This window comes from Alexandromys fortis, unplaced genomic scaffold, assembly GCF_014885135.2.
Source record: "Alexandromys fortis isolate MF-2015 unplaced genomic scaffold, M_Fortis_MF-2015_v1.1 scaffold_24, whole genome shotgun sequence".
Classification (NCBI taxonomy): Eukaryota; Metazoa; Chordata; class Mammalia; order Rodentia; family Cricetidae; genus Alexandromys; species Alexandromys fortis.
The window spans coordinates 11,006,895-11,021,940 of NW_026067906.1; the positions used below are offsets into that span (position 1 = coordinate 11,006,895).

Consider the following 15,046-nt stretch of genomic DNA (forward strand, 5'->3'; position numbering starts at 1 on the left):
CCGCGTCCCCGCGGGAATCGCACCCGCGTCACCGCCTCCAGGTACCCGGAAGGGGGAGGGGGCGAGGCGACAACAATCCGGCGGGCGGGCGGGCGGGCGGGCGGAGGGGAAAGGCGCGGCGCCGAGCGCCAAGACAGCGAGGGGCGGGGCTCCGGGCCGTGCCGCCACGCCATTGGTCGGCCCCGCCCCTGAGGCCGCCGCTCATTGGTGACTGCTCAAATTCAGTCTCAAGGCGCCAGAGGAGGTGTTTTAGCGGGGACCGCGGTCCCGGGCTGGAGCTGGCTAAGGCGGGTAGGATAACGCTGCTGACGGACGGACGGACGCCGCTAGCTGGCTGGCTGGGCTGGCTGGCTGGCTGGAGTCGGGGATCTGCGAGCCTGGCCCGGCTCTGTCCATGTCGCCAGCCGGCCGCTGAGATCTCCACGCACGCCCTGCCCGCGCACGCGTGTGGCTGCGGGTGTCCCCGGAGACGGAAAGCCTCCATCGCACAGCGGCAGTAAGGAAGCGTGCGGCCCCTGCGGATGGGGAGGCGGGAATGGGGAGAAGGGCTACCCGCCCGCCCGGGGCTGCCATCCCACTGGCCCGGAATCCGAGTGGCCCGGCGGTGGTGGTGACTGCAGCCCTGGGTGAAGGAGAGTGGTCCCTCCCCACGATTTAGGGGGTTCCATGGGAAGAGTTCAACTTGGTGTGTGCTTAGATGCCTGCCTGGGGAGGGGCTTGCGTGCATCCCAGACGGGTTGGTCTCGAGATCGGGTTTCAGTCTACCCCCTAGTTCAACCCACTCAAAGTTGAATTCCTCCCAGTTCTTTGCGCCAAAATTAACTGACCTGGGAGACCCTGTAAGTTTCTGACATTTGCCCAACACCCTCCTTAATGTGGTAACTCTTTCGCCTGTTGGTTTTTGTAAAGAATTACTGGTTTGATTAGTTTTTCTTCTTCCCAGATTTTCTGTGACTTCTAAGTATGTTTTAAGCGTTTGTTCAGTGAGTTTTTAATGAGGGTCGGAGGGTGTCTGCGTTCCTGGGAATTCCCAGGAATGCTCTAGGGAAGAGCAAGTGGATGTTCACAAATGGCATTTCTGTTGTTGGAGCGGGAGGTAAATGTGAAATCGTTTTCTGATATAATTGTGTGTTCCAGATGGAGGTAAATTGTTTAACACTAAAAGACTTGATGAGCCCCAGACAGGCCAGACTGGATTTTGCCGTCGAAGATGCCGAAAGTGCACAAAAGGTAAGCACATATAAACACTTGAATCTCTAACGTCTTTTAGATGGTGGTGCCTGGCTTTCATCTTATGCACAGCACGGTTTTGGTGACCATTAAAAAAAAGAAGTTTTAAAGAACCATTGTTTCAGTTCTGCACCTAGTCACTAGTGTTGGAACCAGATCCTAAAGTCAAAGATATGCCGCGTGCAGCAATCAAGTGTGTAGTGCTTAGAGTTGTCAAGGACAGTTTAGCTAATGCTTTGCAGAAATTAGAAATCTTAGTACCAGATTTAATGTTAAAATGCTGAGAAATACCTACCTCATTTTAGTGAATCTTATACAGAGGTTCTGCCAAGAGTGTAGTCTGCCTACCATACAGGGCGAACGTGCCTGGCCCTCACTAGCTATTCTGCGCAGTTAGCAGCCCTTCTGCTCCTTTTACACTGATGCACGTCTGTGCATCTTGAACACATTACCGACTAAACTGGCCGTAGCAATGTCTACGCCGTCACCTTGGCCTGCAATGGCACAGGTGTGCCCATCAGTGGATGCCCTGCGGGAAAGCTGGAGCAGTGAAGTCTGAGCGTTTGTTTAAGCAAAAGCAAAGAGGTACAACAAACCAGTTTTAGGAACCTTGAATGTACATCTATAGTAGCAACTTCCTTGGGCATTGAACCTCTCTGGATACCAGGTGTTAGTTTTAGGTTAGGGTCAACAGTGAACCTGCTTGGTGGCAAAGAACATCCTTTCATATGATACTGTATTTTTGTCAGAGGAGGAGATATATGCCAAAACATTATTGATTTAAGCATCACCTAAGAGTATGACCTTAAGAATATATTCCAAATTTTGTTTTGGCAGGTTTTCTGTTTTCCTTTGTAATTAGGATGGTTCTGGAGAGAGAGAGAGAGAGAGAGAGAGAGAGAGAGAGAGAGAGAAAGAGAATGTGTGTGTGTGTGTAATAATATATAAAATCATCCCAGTCAGTACTCCATTCTCTTTCTGGTCAATGACTTGCCCGATACCTTCCCCAAGGGCTGCTCAGTTTGTCTCAGCTAGTACTGTTGAACCCTCATGGGGGTGCAGAGAAACCTAAATGACTCAACAGATTGGGAAAGCGGTTACAATATTTGAACTGGAATGAATAAGCAGGGGTTCAGCTCAGAGAGGAGGCAAGAGATGAGAACAGAGTGGTTTTGTGGGGACATTGGGGGATCCTTTGTCCTCTCCCCGTTGCTACATAAAAGAAGTTTCCTAAGTATGATAGGAACATGGGGTGTATAGTCACAGAGACCCGAGTTTGATTTCCTGCCCTGCCATTAACTAGCTACATGACCCCAAATAAACATATTTTTAAGGTTTTCCAGCAAATATTTGTGTTCCGAAGGCTAGAGATAGGGAAGGTTAGTATCACCTAACCTTTCTTAGTCTGCTGGTTACCCCTATGAACTGGAGCCAGTGAAAATCACCTCGCTCGTTGGGTTTTTATATAGTGCCTAGCGTATACATTTTTCATGTTGTTCTGAATTAAAATGAGAGTATAAATAGGAACTGTCGTGTCCTCTCCCAGCCATCCCGACTGGAATAATCACACAGAAACTATATTAATTACAACACTGGCCAGGATTTCTAGCTAGCTCTTTTCATCTTAAGTTAACCCATTTCTATTAGTCTTTGTACTGCCACAAGACTGGGCATTACCTCGTTTTCTGCATGTCTTGTTTCCTCAGCAGCTGGCTGGCATCTGACCTGACTCTGCCTTCTTTTTCTCTGTATCTCTGCTTGGATTTCTCACCTGGCTTTACTCTGTTAAACCATTGGCCGAAACAGCTTTATTCATTAGCCAATAAAAGGAACTCACAGAAGGACATCCTACATCATAACGGTCCGATCATAGCTTGCCCTTTGATTGTGTGAGAGGCTTTCAGAGACCCAGATGGAAAAGTAGCCAACTAGATTAAACTCAAAGAAATGCATGCATGGGCATTGGAAGGCTTCAGGGGGAGTTTTTGGGTTTGGTTTTTTTTTTTTGTTTGTTTTTTTGTTTTTGTTTTTTCCCTCAGGATTTGGGTTGAGCCTTACTAGGTAAGAAAAGTCAATCTATACTAAAAAGAGGTAGTGAGAGGAACATTTCAGACAAAAGAAACAACGTTTGAGACTTTGAAAAAGGTTTGAGAAATCCAGAGTGGCCAGAAGCCAGGGAGGCAAAGCTATTCCTTCCGAAGATCCCTCGGGGGTTACCAGGGAGGGCATCACTGGATCGCTTGTCCCTTAGAGGACCTCTTCCTTGACATACACTCTGGTCCAGATTGGCATGCACACATCCCCTCATCACTCTCAGAGAAACTTACTTTGAAAAAGGGAACTTGTGGAGCATGATCGCCCGACCTTACTGTTTTTGGTTATGGTATAATAAATAGACTGACCAGTGTCCAGACTGATGGACAGTTTGGGGCAGAGAGGATGGAGCTATTAAGAGGACTTGGTGAAATGGCTGGTGCATGCTAAGGCCCTGGAATGTGAGAAGAGGGCGACCGGTAAAGAAGTAGAAGCATGCTGGACCTGACGGTGCATGCCTCTAATCCAGCACCCTAGAGGCTGAGGCCGGAGAAGTGTGAGGCTAGAATAACAGGCTCATACCACCCACGAGCTTCCATGTGTTTTCTTTAAAGGCCTTGAACGACTTTGGGGAGTGGCCAAGGAAGATGGCAGATTCAGCTTAGAATATGCTTGCACCTGTGTGACAGGCAGACAGATAGCAGGAATCAGCTGGTTGGCTGATATAGAATTCTTGAAAGGTTATAGTCGTGAACCCAAATTTCGAATTGTGAGCACATAGTTTGCCTTTAAAGCCGCGTGTATGAGGCTGGGTGAACCTGAGAGTGAGGAGAGCTAGGGGTCTGGATGTGGACTCGTGTAATTTGTAGGAGTATGAAAGGAAACCCAGTGAGGGAGATTGAGAAGGTGCTCTCAGAAATACGGAGAGCAAAGACCGCATGTGCAGTGTCTCAGGAGCTGAAGTCTAGATTTTATAGAGCCAAGACTCACTGTCCCGCTTACTGCTTCGATGGGGTGGGGAAGCAAGATGGCTTCAGCACTAGTTTGGTGGCCAGCCAAGAGGTGATCTGAGTGAACAGCATGGATTAGAACAGACGAATGGATGGGGAACGTCGTGGAAGATGACAGGAAGAAGGTCTCACTGTGGACTGCTCTTTCTAAAAGTGTGCTCTGGCAGGAAGGAGAGTTGATGGCCCATAGCCAGGGGACACTTCCTGACACAGAGTCTCTGCTGTGAGCCCTGAGCAGCAGGCGGGGTTTCCACAGGCAGGGCTCTGCAATGTTCAGGGAAGGGTTAGAGTGTGATGGAGGACAGGTTTGAAGAAAGCCAATGGGACCATGTGTGAGCTGTGTATGCAGACGGGACTGGAGAAGACATCAGTCAGACACCATCAAGAGTCTTGCAAAGCTGATAGTCATATACGTGACTTGAGATTGCATAATCAAGGCTATAGAGAGACATAATCAAGTTGAGAACTCAGGTCTTTTAGCTTCCAAGCCTTTTCTGTGGCAATATACAGCATGTTTCCCCATAGCCATAGTACCGGTACTTATTAATAATAATGGTGTGTAATATGGAGGGCTGCTTGTTGGTTCCCAGCTGCCGGCCTAGCTTAGACCCAAAATAATCACACAAAAACTATTAATTAAAACACTGCTTGGCCCATTAGCTCTAGCTTCTTATTGGCTAACTCTTACATCTTATTTTAACCCATCTCCATTAATCTGTATTGCCACATAGCAGTGGCTTACTGGAAAAGCTTCGGCATGTCTGACTCTGGCAGCTCCATGGCGTCTCTTCGACTCTGCCTTCCTCCTCCCAGCATTCCATTTAGTCCCCCCCCCAGCAGCTCTGTTCCCCAATACAGTTCCTTTATTCATTAACCAATAAAAGCAACGCATAGACAGAAGGACGTCCCACACCAGTGGTGAACATTTGCAAAGCATTTCCCAGGTAGCTGTGTTTTACCTTGTTGTATCACAGCAGCCTTATAGCAGATAAACCCAGGTTCGTTCCTTCCTTTATACCTGAGGGCTGTGAGACCATTCATGGCTCGCATTTCTCTGGATCCTCTGACCTAAGTGATGTCCAACATTTCCTAGTGAGCGGCTCTCACGTGAGTGTGATATACAGAAAACTGTAGGTACCCAGGATTGTAGCAAAGGAAGAAAGAGGGCAGAAAGGAGCAAAATTGGACAGGGCAAGAGACTGAGCTGCAGTTGAGTCGCAAAAGAATTCTGATATAACACTACATGGAATTCAAGGCAAACCCCTACGAGTAGTCCTGAGTTGGCAAAAAGACCAGATCTTTGCATACTGGTAGGAGTTTTACCCGTCACCGAGTTCACTGGTGGCCTCCCAGCAATGGGTGTGTTCCTGGGTTCATGGGCTCTCCTTAGCCAAAGCGATCCAGCCAAGGGCATGTACTGTTGGCATGGCTTCCAGCAGCTGGGAGATGACTCATGCATTCCTGAAGAGAGCTGGGTACATCTAGTGTCGACCATACAGCTAGGCACGTTACTAGAAAGTCTTGAAGGTTCGTCTGAACCCCGTGTTTTGTGTATATATGGAAACATGGAATCAAGAAAAATGAACACCCAGATCTGGAACTATTCTAATCCCTTGTTCTGCCCCACACAGTGTCCGGAAGGCAGTACAGACAGGTGACAACCATGTAAATAGATCATACCTGATCTATTTCTTGCCTATCTGGGAGTTCACAATTTGTGTGCCATTTTTAAATTTTGGTGTAGAGGTGTTGTCTTAGCTGGGGCTTCTATTGCTGCAACAGAACCATGACCAAAAAGCAAGCTGGGGAAGGTAGGGTTAATTGGCTTACAGTTCCACACTGCTGTTCATCCCTGAAAGAGGTCAGGACTGGAAATCGAGCAGGGCAGGAACCTGGAGGCAGGAGCTGATGTAGACAGAGGCCATGGAGGGTGCTGCTTACTGGCTTGTTCTCCATGGCTTGCTCAGTCTGCTTTCTTAAAGAACCCAGGACCGCCACCCCAGGGATGGCACCACAAACAATAGTCTGGGCCCTCCCTTGTCAATCACTAACTAAGAAAACGCCTTACAGCTGGATCTTGTGGAGGCATTTTCTCAGTTGAGATTCCCTCCTTTCAGATGGTGTGTGGTGTGTGTGTGTGTGTGTGTGTGTGTGTGTGTGTGTGTGTGTGTGTGTCAAGTTGACGTGAGACTAGCCAGCACAGGTGGATTACAGCCCTAACTCAGCCACATTACCTAACTTCACTATGACTCTCTCACATAAACTGCATTTTTAAAAATGCACCCGTGTATGAAGAGATTACTCATCCTGAGTTGCTCCCTCGCTATGGAGAAACTTAAGAACTCATACCCTGGACACATACCCTGGAAATGGAAGGGAAAGAGAGTAAATCTGTCTACTCATAAGCCTAGGACACACCTTGTGTCTTGAGGGTACCTTTTGGCAAGACTTAGTGTCCATTCAGCACCTGCAATGGGCAAGGCATCTAGCGAATATGATGTGGGGGACCGGCTCCAGAAGTGCAGACTCATTATTGAGACAAAGACAAACATCCAGTGTTGACCAAGGTTTCTTTTCTGCCTGATCCTGCAGTCATTCAGTCCCAAAGAAATACACAGAGGCTTACATTAATTATAAACTGGTTGGCCTATTAGCTCAGGCTTCTTATTAACTGTTATATCTTACATTAACCCATAATTCTTGTCTGTGTTAGCCACGTGGCTTGGTATCTTTTATCAGTGAGGCATTCTCATCTTGCTTCCTCTGTGTCTGGGTGATGACTCCAGACTGAGCCTTTCCTCTTCCCAGAATTCTCCTGTTCTGGTTACCCCACCTGCTACTGGCCAATCAGCATTTTATTAAAACACTATAAGTGACAAATCTTTACAGTGTACAAGACCATTGTCCCCCAGCCATCTAGGAAGCTAAAGAACAATGCAGTGTGCTATGTTCTATTAGAGCTAAGTGCCAGGGCCAGTGGGAGAGAATGGGGAAAAGGAGAAAGATAATAGCTGAGTTATATTGGGTGTTCAATATGCACTCGTGAACAAGTCTGAACCCTTGAAGCTGGTATTTTTATGAGCTTCGTCTTTCGGTTGAATAAATGGGAATAACTGAGGTGTGGAGGAGGACCTGGCCCAGTAGTCTGAGACCCTGCATATATAACCACTCCTATGTGCTGCCTCTCCAGGTTCTACTGGGCACCTTTCTTGGAACTTAGGAGAAGGTAGTTTCCTTCTAATTTGCACCCAGAACAAGCTCATCTGTAGATGTACCATTTCAGAAACTGTCCTCAGCTGTCTTTTGCATGCTGTGCTTTTCCCAGGGGCTGCTGCTACATGACTTGAAGCAACTTGCTAAACCTCTGTACCTGTGGTTATGTTAGCTGGAACAAACAATAGTACCTTCACCAAAGGATTAGAGATTGATACAAGTCCAGGAAACAGGGTGTGACATGGATTAAACGCTCCATCATTTCCCTTGAGGGTTCATTTGTAAGCACCATCAGAACGGCTCACCAGCAGGGACTTGCTACCAGGATTGTTGCTTGTTTGCCGCCGCTGAGCTGTGAGACTTCACCACCTCCACCTCACCTTTCTGCCACATTCCAGCACAACAGAGTGTCACCGCAGCTAGCTGGCAGCTTCTGCTGACCCAGGGAACAAACGTCGGGTGGCCTGGGAACACGAACACCAATTTCTCCCGGTCGTCTACCTCTTTATAGAACAGGACTGTGGTAGCTATTGGTCCACCAGAACTGGAGCATACAATAGCAGCAGGATGGGAGATGCGTGCCCAGGAAAAGTGACATGTTGAGCCCTGTCGTCTTTTGACTTGTGTGTTGACGGGAAGAGAATTCCACTTGAGGAAAAATCTTTCTGGATTCAAATAATAGAAAAAAAAAATCGGAAAGATATTTACTTCCATTACTTGTAGGAGCCAAATGCAGGCTCTCTATGCGTTTTTATTTTTTTATCATGTTCTCCATTTGAACCCTTTTTTGTTGTTGTTGTTGTTGTTATTCTTGCCATTTTTGATTTTTATTGAGCTCTACATTTTTCTCTGCTTCCCTCCCTGCCTCTCTCCTCCCCTTCATCCCTCTCCCATGGTCCCCATGCTCCCAATTTACTCAGGAGATCTTGTCTTTTTTTACTTCCCATGTAGGTAAGATCCATGTATGTCTCATTGTTGTCTAGGTTCTCTGGGATTGTGAATTGTAGGCTGGTTTTCTTTGCTCTATGTCTAAAAACCACTTATGAGTGAGTACATGTGATAATTGTCTTTCTGGGTCTGGATTACCTCACTCAAAATGATGTTTTCTAGCTCCATCCATTTTCCTGCAAATTTCAAGATGTCATTACTTTTTTCTGCTGTATAGTACTCCATTGTGTAAAGGTACCTCATTTTCTTTATCCATTCTTCAGTTAAGGGGCATCTAGGTTGTTTCAAGGTTCTGGTTATGACAAACAATGCTGCTATGAACATAGTTGAGCACATGTCCTTGTGGTACAATTGAGCATCCTTTAGGTATATACCCAAAAGTGGTATTGCTGGGTCTTAAGGAAGGTTGTTTCCTAATTTTCTGAGAAATCACCATATTGATATCCAAAGGGGTTGTACCAGCTTGCATTCATTCCCACCAACAATGCAGGAGTGTTCCCTTTACCCAACAGCCTCTCCAGCATAAGATGTCATCAGTGTTTTTGATCTTGGTCATTCTTTCAGGTGTAAGATGGAATCTCAGAGCTGTTTTGATTTGCATTTCTCTGATGACTAAGAATGTTGAACATTTCGTTAAGTATCTTTCAGCCATTTTAGGTTTCTCTGTTGAGAGTTCTCTGTTTAGGGCTGGACTGCAATATTTTATTGGATTATTTGTTCTTTTGATGACCATTTTCTTGAATTCTTTGTATATTGTGGAGATCAGACCTCTGTCTGATGTGGGGGTTGGTGAAGATCTTTTCCCATTCTGTAGGCTGTCATTTTGTCTTGTTGACCATGTTCTTTGCTTTACAGAAGCTTTTTAGTATCAGGAGGTCCCATTTATTCATTGTTTCTCTCAGTGTCTGTGCTGCTGGGCTTATATTTAGGAAGTGTCACCTGTGCCAGTGCGTTGAACCCTTTCTTATCGTTGTCTAAGGCAGCATACATGCAGTGTGGTGTGGGAGCAGGTGCTGCTTTACCATCTGTTCCAAGATTGCAAAAGCTAAAGAGCAAAAGCTTGGCCCTGAGCACTTAGGAACCGTGCTAGCGATTTGATGCTGCCTTTGGGGCATCTCGTCTTATGACTTGTTGCAGAGGCTGGAGGTTGATTTAAGTGAGAAACTCAAATGGTCAATCATATGTTGTGGGAATTCCACGCTAGTCCTATGAGGGAAATGTGGCTTAGCAGTATGTAGGACTCAGGAAATAGAAAACAAAACAAACAAGCGAAAAACTGGTCGTTCACTGAATGGTTGAAGAAACGCTGCTCAGAAAACAGCAGTCAGCTCTCAGGTTAGCATACGCTGGTATTTTGTTGGCTTCTGTCCCTTTGACTTGTCCCGTTACTGGTGGCTTTTGAACACCTAACTCCAAAGACATAGCTGTTCTTTACTGGTAAATTCAAACTTGTAAGTAGGGTCTGAAACTATAAAAAATATGGCCCTGAGGAACAAAAAAAAAAAAAAAAAAAAAAAAGACTCAACTGGCCTTCTTCATTTACAGCTATTATAAGCATCTGTTGGTGTTAGATACGTTTGTGATTTCTCTTACCGACACTTCATGGGAAATATGTGTAAAGGGAGTAGCAGCTATAATGGGTGTCTCCTTGGAGCCACCCGTCGGTGCCCATAGAGCTCAGTCCCAATTCTTTCCAGCCCTGATCACGTGTTTGAATTTCCAAGTCGAAGTGGAACAAACTCCGCACACTTAGCCGACTCCTGCCCCTCCTTAACCGAGCTGAAAGTTCTCTTTTCTCTAAATAGGAAAATATATTTGTTGATCGATCAAGGATGACCCCAAAGACTCCGATGAAAAATGAGCCAATTGATCTGTCAAAGCAGAGAATCTTTACTCCAGAAAGAAATCCCATCACGCCAGTAAAGCTGGTCGACAGGCAGCAGCAGGTGGAGCCATGGACGCCCACAGCCAACCTCAAGATGCTTATCAGCGCTGCCAGCCCCGACATCAGAGACCGGGAGAAGAAAAAGGGGCTGTTCAGACCCATCGAGAATAAGGAGGATGCATTTGTGAACTCGCTGCAGGTAACTAGCTGTGCTCGGAGGCCTTGGGAAACCGCAAAGATTTATGAGATTATTAAAAAGAAAAAGGATGCCCGTCCGGTCACATACAGTGTGAAACACGGAATCGTTCGGTTAACAGCTGAATTTTCTCTTAGATTCTTATTTTTCATAATTAATTTCTTTCTTCCTTTTCAGACCGCATTTTAAAAATAACATATTAGTAATTTGATTCAATAAAGAAACTTGGGTTCTGGTTTTTTTGGTTTTTTTGTTTTTTTTTTTTAAGCACTGTTGAGAATTTTTCATTTCAGTAATTTTGACTAGGAAAGTTCTATTATTCTGTTTGCTAGTTGGGGACTTTATTCAAGTTAAACTAGTTTAATGTATTTCTTTAATTTTATTTGCTTAGGTTTTTGGTTGGGAGAGTTCTTTTATTTTGTTGTTGACTGATTGGTGGGGTGTGGGATGGGGGGTGTTTCTGCTGTTTTAGACACTGTTGTGTTGCTGTGAAGAGACACCTTGACTGAGACAACTCTTATAACAGAAAGCATTTAGTTGGGGCTGGCTTACAGTTTCAGAGGTTTAGTCCATTATTATCAGGGTGGGGAACATGGCAGCGTATATCGCTCTGAAGAAGTAACTAAGAGCTGTTGGCCTGCCGATCCGCTGGCCAAAAGGAAGACACTGGACCTGGTGTGGATTTGAACCCTCAGAGCCCACCCCCAGAGACACACTTCCTCCAACAAGGCCACACCTCCTAATCCTTTTCAAATAGTGCCCCTCCCTGATGACTAAGCCTTCAAATATATGAGAATCTGGGGCCATTCGTAACTCAAACCACCACAGCTGCTAGTGATTCAGCCCAAGGCTTTATACATAGTGGGCGAACCCTCTGCCACCAAGCCACATGCCCAACTCTTAACTCAGAAGGCTCTCAGGCCATCTTTAAATTACATACCACGCAAAGACGTAGAGCTGCTCAGTGAACAGCTTCTTCGTACTGTTTTTAAAAGACCTAACAGTCAGTAATTTTCTCTCCCACCCACCTTTTTTCTGAGACCTCCCAAGGAAGATGACTTCCAGATTAGAGTCTTCTTAGCTATTTTTCCCCTTCTGTGGTGTATTATTTTTTTTTAACGTTGTAGAATTTGCCAGAATATAGAAATCGGGAAAGAAAAGGAGATGTCTCAACTTAGAGCTTGAAGCTCACAGAGCAAAGGGCGTTTACTCTCCCACACATGCCACTGCCGTGGCAGAGGTTCCTCTGGGTGGCTGCATGCAGATCATGCAGTTTGGAGAGCAACAACTTTGCCCTCAGAGCCAGAAACTGTTCATCGTTCATCTTGTACGTCTGTTCTTTTCCCTGGCCTCCTTTCTGTGTTTTATTTGCTTTGAAAACCACAAGAATCCCAGCTTCAGGGGGTCACGAGTGGGTGTGGCTGAGTGCATCAGCTTCCATGCCCAGAAGGTGAGGTCTGTGGTGCTCCCTGCTCCAGTTTTCCTGGGATAACACTCACACCGGCCACTGTCCTTAATCCCAGCACTCGGGAAGTAGAGGCAGATCAATCTCTGTGAGTTCAAGGCCAGCCTGGTCTACAGAGCGAGTTCCAGGAAAGCCAGGGTTATGCAGAGAATCTTTCAGGAACGTATATTGATCCTGCAAAGAATGATTATATTCACCATTAGTGGAAGTACCATCATTGGCCGTGCACACATTCACAGGGTGGTGGGTGCCACATGGATTCCCAAGCGCCTGCCCATTTCCACGAGGTATGTGAGACATTGACTGATCCGTGTCGCTGAAACTGTCACTTATCACTCTGTCAAGTTACCGGGTGGTCTGTGTCTTTCTGTGTCTTTCTATGTGACCACTGGCCGCCATGGTTGTTCCTCTTCTCTGTGGTGGCCGTTTGTGTGTGTTGGTTTGTACTGGGTTGTTTTTCTCTCTCATAGTGATTTCTAGGAGATGGTTGTGTATTCTGCACACTAAACTCATCAATCACTGTGTTTCATATATCCTGGTTCAGTTGGTATTTGTTTTTCCCCTTTCTGATGGTTCTCAGCTCACAGAACTTATATTTAAGACGACTCTGTGTATAAATCCCTTCTTTTTTAAAAGTTTTTTCATTCTAATTTTTATTGTTTTCGCCGGAATCTTGAATGGTGTGTATGGGACCATGTTGCCAATGGGCTTTCAAACATCAGCAGTTAAGGTGGTAACCTGGCATCTCTCCCCACCCTTCCTGTCCGCCCTCCGTAGCTCGACGTCGTTGGCGACGGTGTCGTGGATGACTATGAAAAGCAAAGGCCGAGCAGAAAGCAGAAAAGCTTGGGACTGCTGTGCCAGAAGTTTCTCGCTCGCTACCCAAGTTACCCCTTGTCCACTGAGAAAACCACCATCTCCCTAGACGAAGTCGCCGTCAGTCTTGGTATGTATCGCCCGATTAACCGGAGACCTGTCGTCTGTGACAGTGGGAAGCAGGTCACCTGGGGTGGGCCAGAGGCTTCAGGTAGGGAGTGGATGGAGCTGCCTCCATCGCCACCAGATCTCCCTTCAGTGTGCACAGAGTTCAAGGAACCCACGGGGCCAAAAAGAAACTCTAGGGCTTTCAATCTTAAATATGTCAGGGGGCAGGGCTATAGCTGAGTGGTAAAGAATTCGCTGATCATGTAGAAAATGGGCTTACCCACAAATACAATACATAACACCATACAGAAAAAAAAAGCTCTTTAACTGTTTTATATTTTATGTTAATCTAACAATATAAGCTGGGTCTGATGGCACATACCTATAACCCCAGTAAGCAAGAGGACTGTACACTTGGGGCCAGTGAGACCCTGTCTCTAGAGAAAATTACAGATTTTATTTTTAGTAATGCTTCAAAGAGTTTGGAACAAGTGTCATTGCCTTCATAAAGCAAAAACTTGAGCGCAAGACCATGCTGCTTGAAACCCTGTGCCATGGTCTTCATGGCCAGCCTGTCAGAACGGGAAGTGCACAGCTGGACATAAATCAAACAGCTAGGCTTCCTAACAAAGAAGAACGCGTGTGTTCACGTGGCAGGAGCGTGTGTACCGTGGGACGCCTGCCTGCACAGCTGCAAATACATATACCGTCGCTTTGGATGAGAGACCCCTAGTGGACAGGGACTGTCTTTCAGGATGATTGGATTGCTGATTGTGATTAAATAGAAATCACGCTAGTCTGGGAGTATGCTGGGCTATCCACTGAATAAACCAGGGAGCTTTCCATATGGGGGATAAGCTAAATACGGTTAATAGTCATGTTCATAGCTGTCTGTCTTCCACAACCCAGAGAAACACGCCAGAGTAGTGGGCTGTCAGTCTGAGTTACCCGAGCTGACAGCCCTTCGGACTGTTGGAAACTGAGGTGAAGGATAGGCACGGGCTAGGATCCGGGGTCAGCAGGGCCCAGCTCTGAACTTACCCACCTCGTAAGACCTTTGAGAAGTTATTAACTCTTTCTTGTCTGTAACATAAACTGCCAAGATGTCACAGAGTTGAGCCAATGCGAGTCACGTGCTTAACTCGGTCCTGGCGGGGTCCTGGAAAACAGTCTTGCAGAAAATGAGGGTTAAGTACCAGATCATCCTGTGTCCTCATTAGACCTCAGGATGTCTTCCCCTGACCCCACCCCTTTGCCATGAGTTCAGCCAGAAATTTTCACAACAGCCTCCTGGTGCCCCATGACGACACAGACCCACTAAAGTAAAATGTGTTGCCGTCTCTTCTCATGCAGGGTTGAAAGCTAGCGTCTCTCCCTAGAAGCTCTTTTCCTCAGTGATCATCTCCTGGCCTTGAGTCCGAATCCCCTGCTCCCTAATTTAAAAGGCCGCCATCTACCCAAATATGTGCAAAGTTTCATACTGTTGTTCCCAGAGTCGTGCGATGGAGATTTGACTCCAGAGTTAATGAGGAAGCGTTTAAAGACCTTGGGAACGACTTGAGTAAATAGAAAACAGGACAACATTTGAGTCGAGTAATGTTCTTATTCAGTTCCTAGGAAAGTAGACTTAGGAAAAAACAGTAGTAGTCTTTAAGTCCTTATATGTACAGTTGGGGCCACGAGTAGAATTAATAAGACCACCTCAGTGCAAAAGAAGGCAGAATTCCAGGGAAAACCGTCCTCCCAGCAAGCCGCCGAGGAGCCCACAGGCTTGAGACCTGTGAGTGGAAATTCCGCCCAGCCCCCTAAAGAGCGAAACTTGGGCATGATTGAAATAATAAGTGATTAAGCTGGCAAGGGGCTGCCGCATTTGGCGTTTGCCAAAACAGCCTACCAAGTGCCCAGCTGCACATTCTAACTTACTCTCGAAGCAGTCCGAATCGTGTCTTGTGATGCCTGGCCACTAGGTGGAGACTAAACAGCTCACGATCAAGCACAAAATAACACAGCAGGCAGGCATCTGGCCAGCTCCGGGGTGTCTCGGTTGCCTTCACATGACATTTCTAATGGGAAGGTTTATGGGATGGTACAGGCTACACAGGATGTGTGACTGTGTGGAAACCGACTAAAGAACCAGACCA

General features: G+C 46.3%; 1 protein-coding gene across 1 annotated transcript in view; it reads left to right on the forward strand.

Annotated features, from left to right (window-relative positions):
- Positions 1-265: 265 nt before the first annotated feature.
- The window catches only part of E2f7 (E2F transcription factor 7), a 34,718-nt gene continuing 19,937 nt past the window's right edge, over positions 266-15,046 (forward strand). Inside the window, 4 exon segments of the mRNA XM_050135606.1 lie at positions 266-496; positions 1,138-1,230; positions 10,241-10,519; positions 12,759-12,927. Coding sequence (XP_049991563.1) covers positions 1,138-1,230; positions 10,241-10,519; positions 12,759-12,927 — 541 coding nt within the window. The 5' untranslated portion in view covers positions 266-496.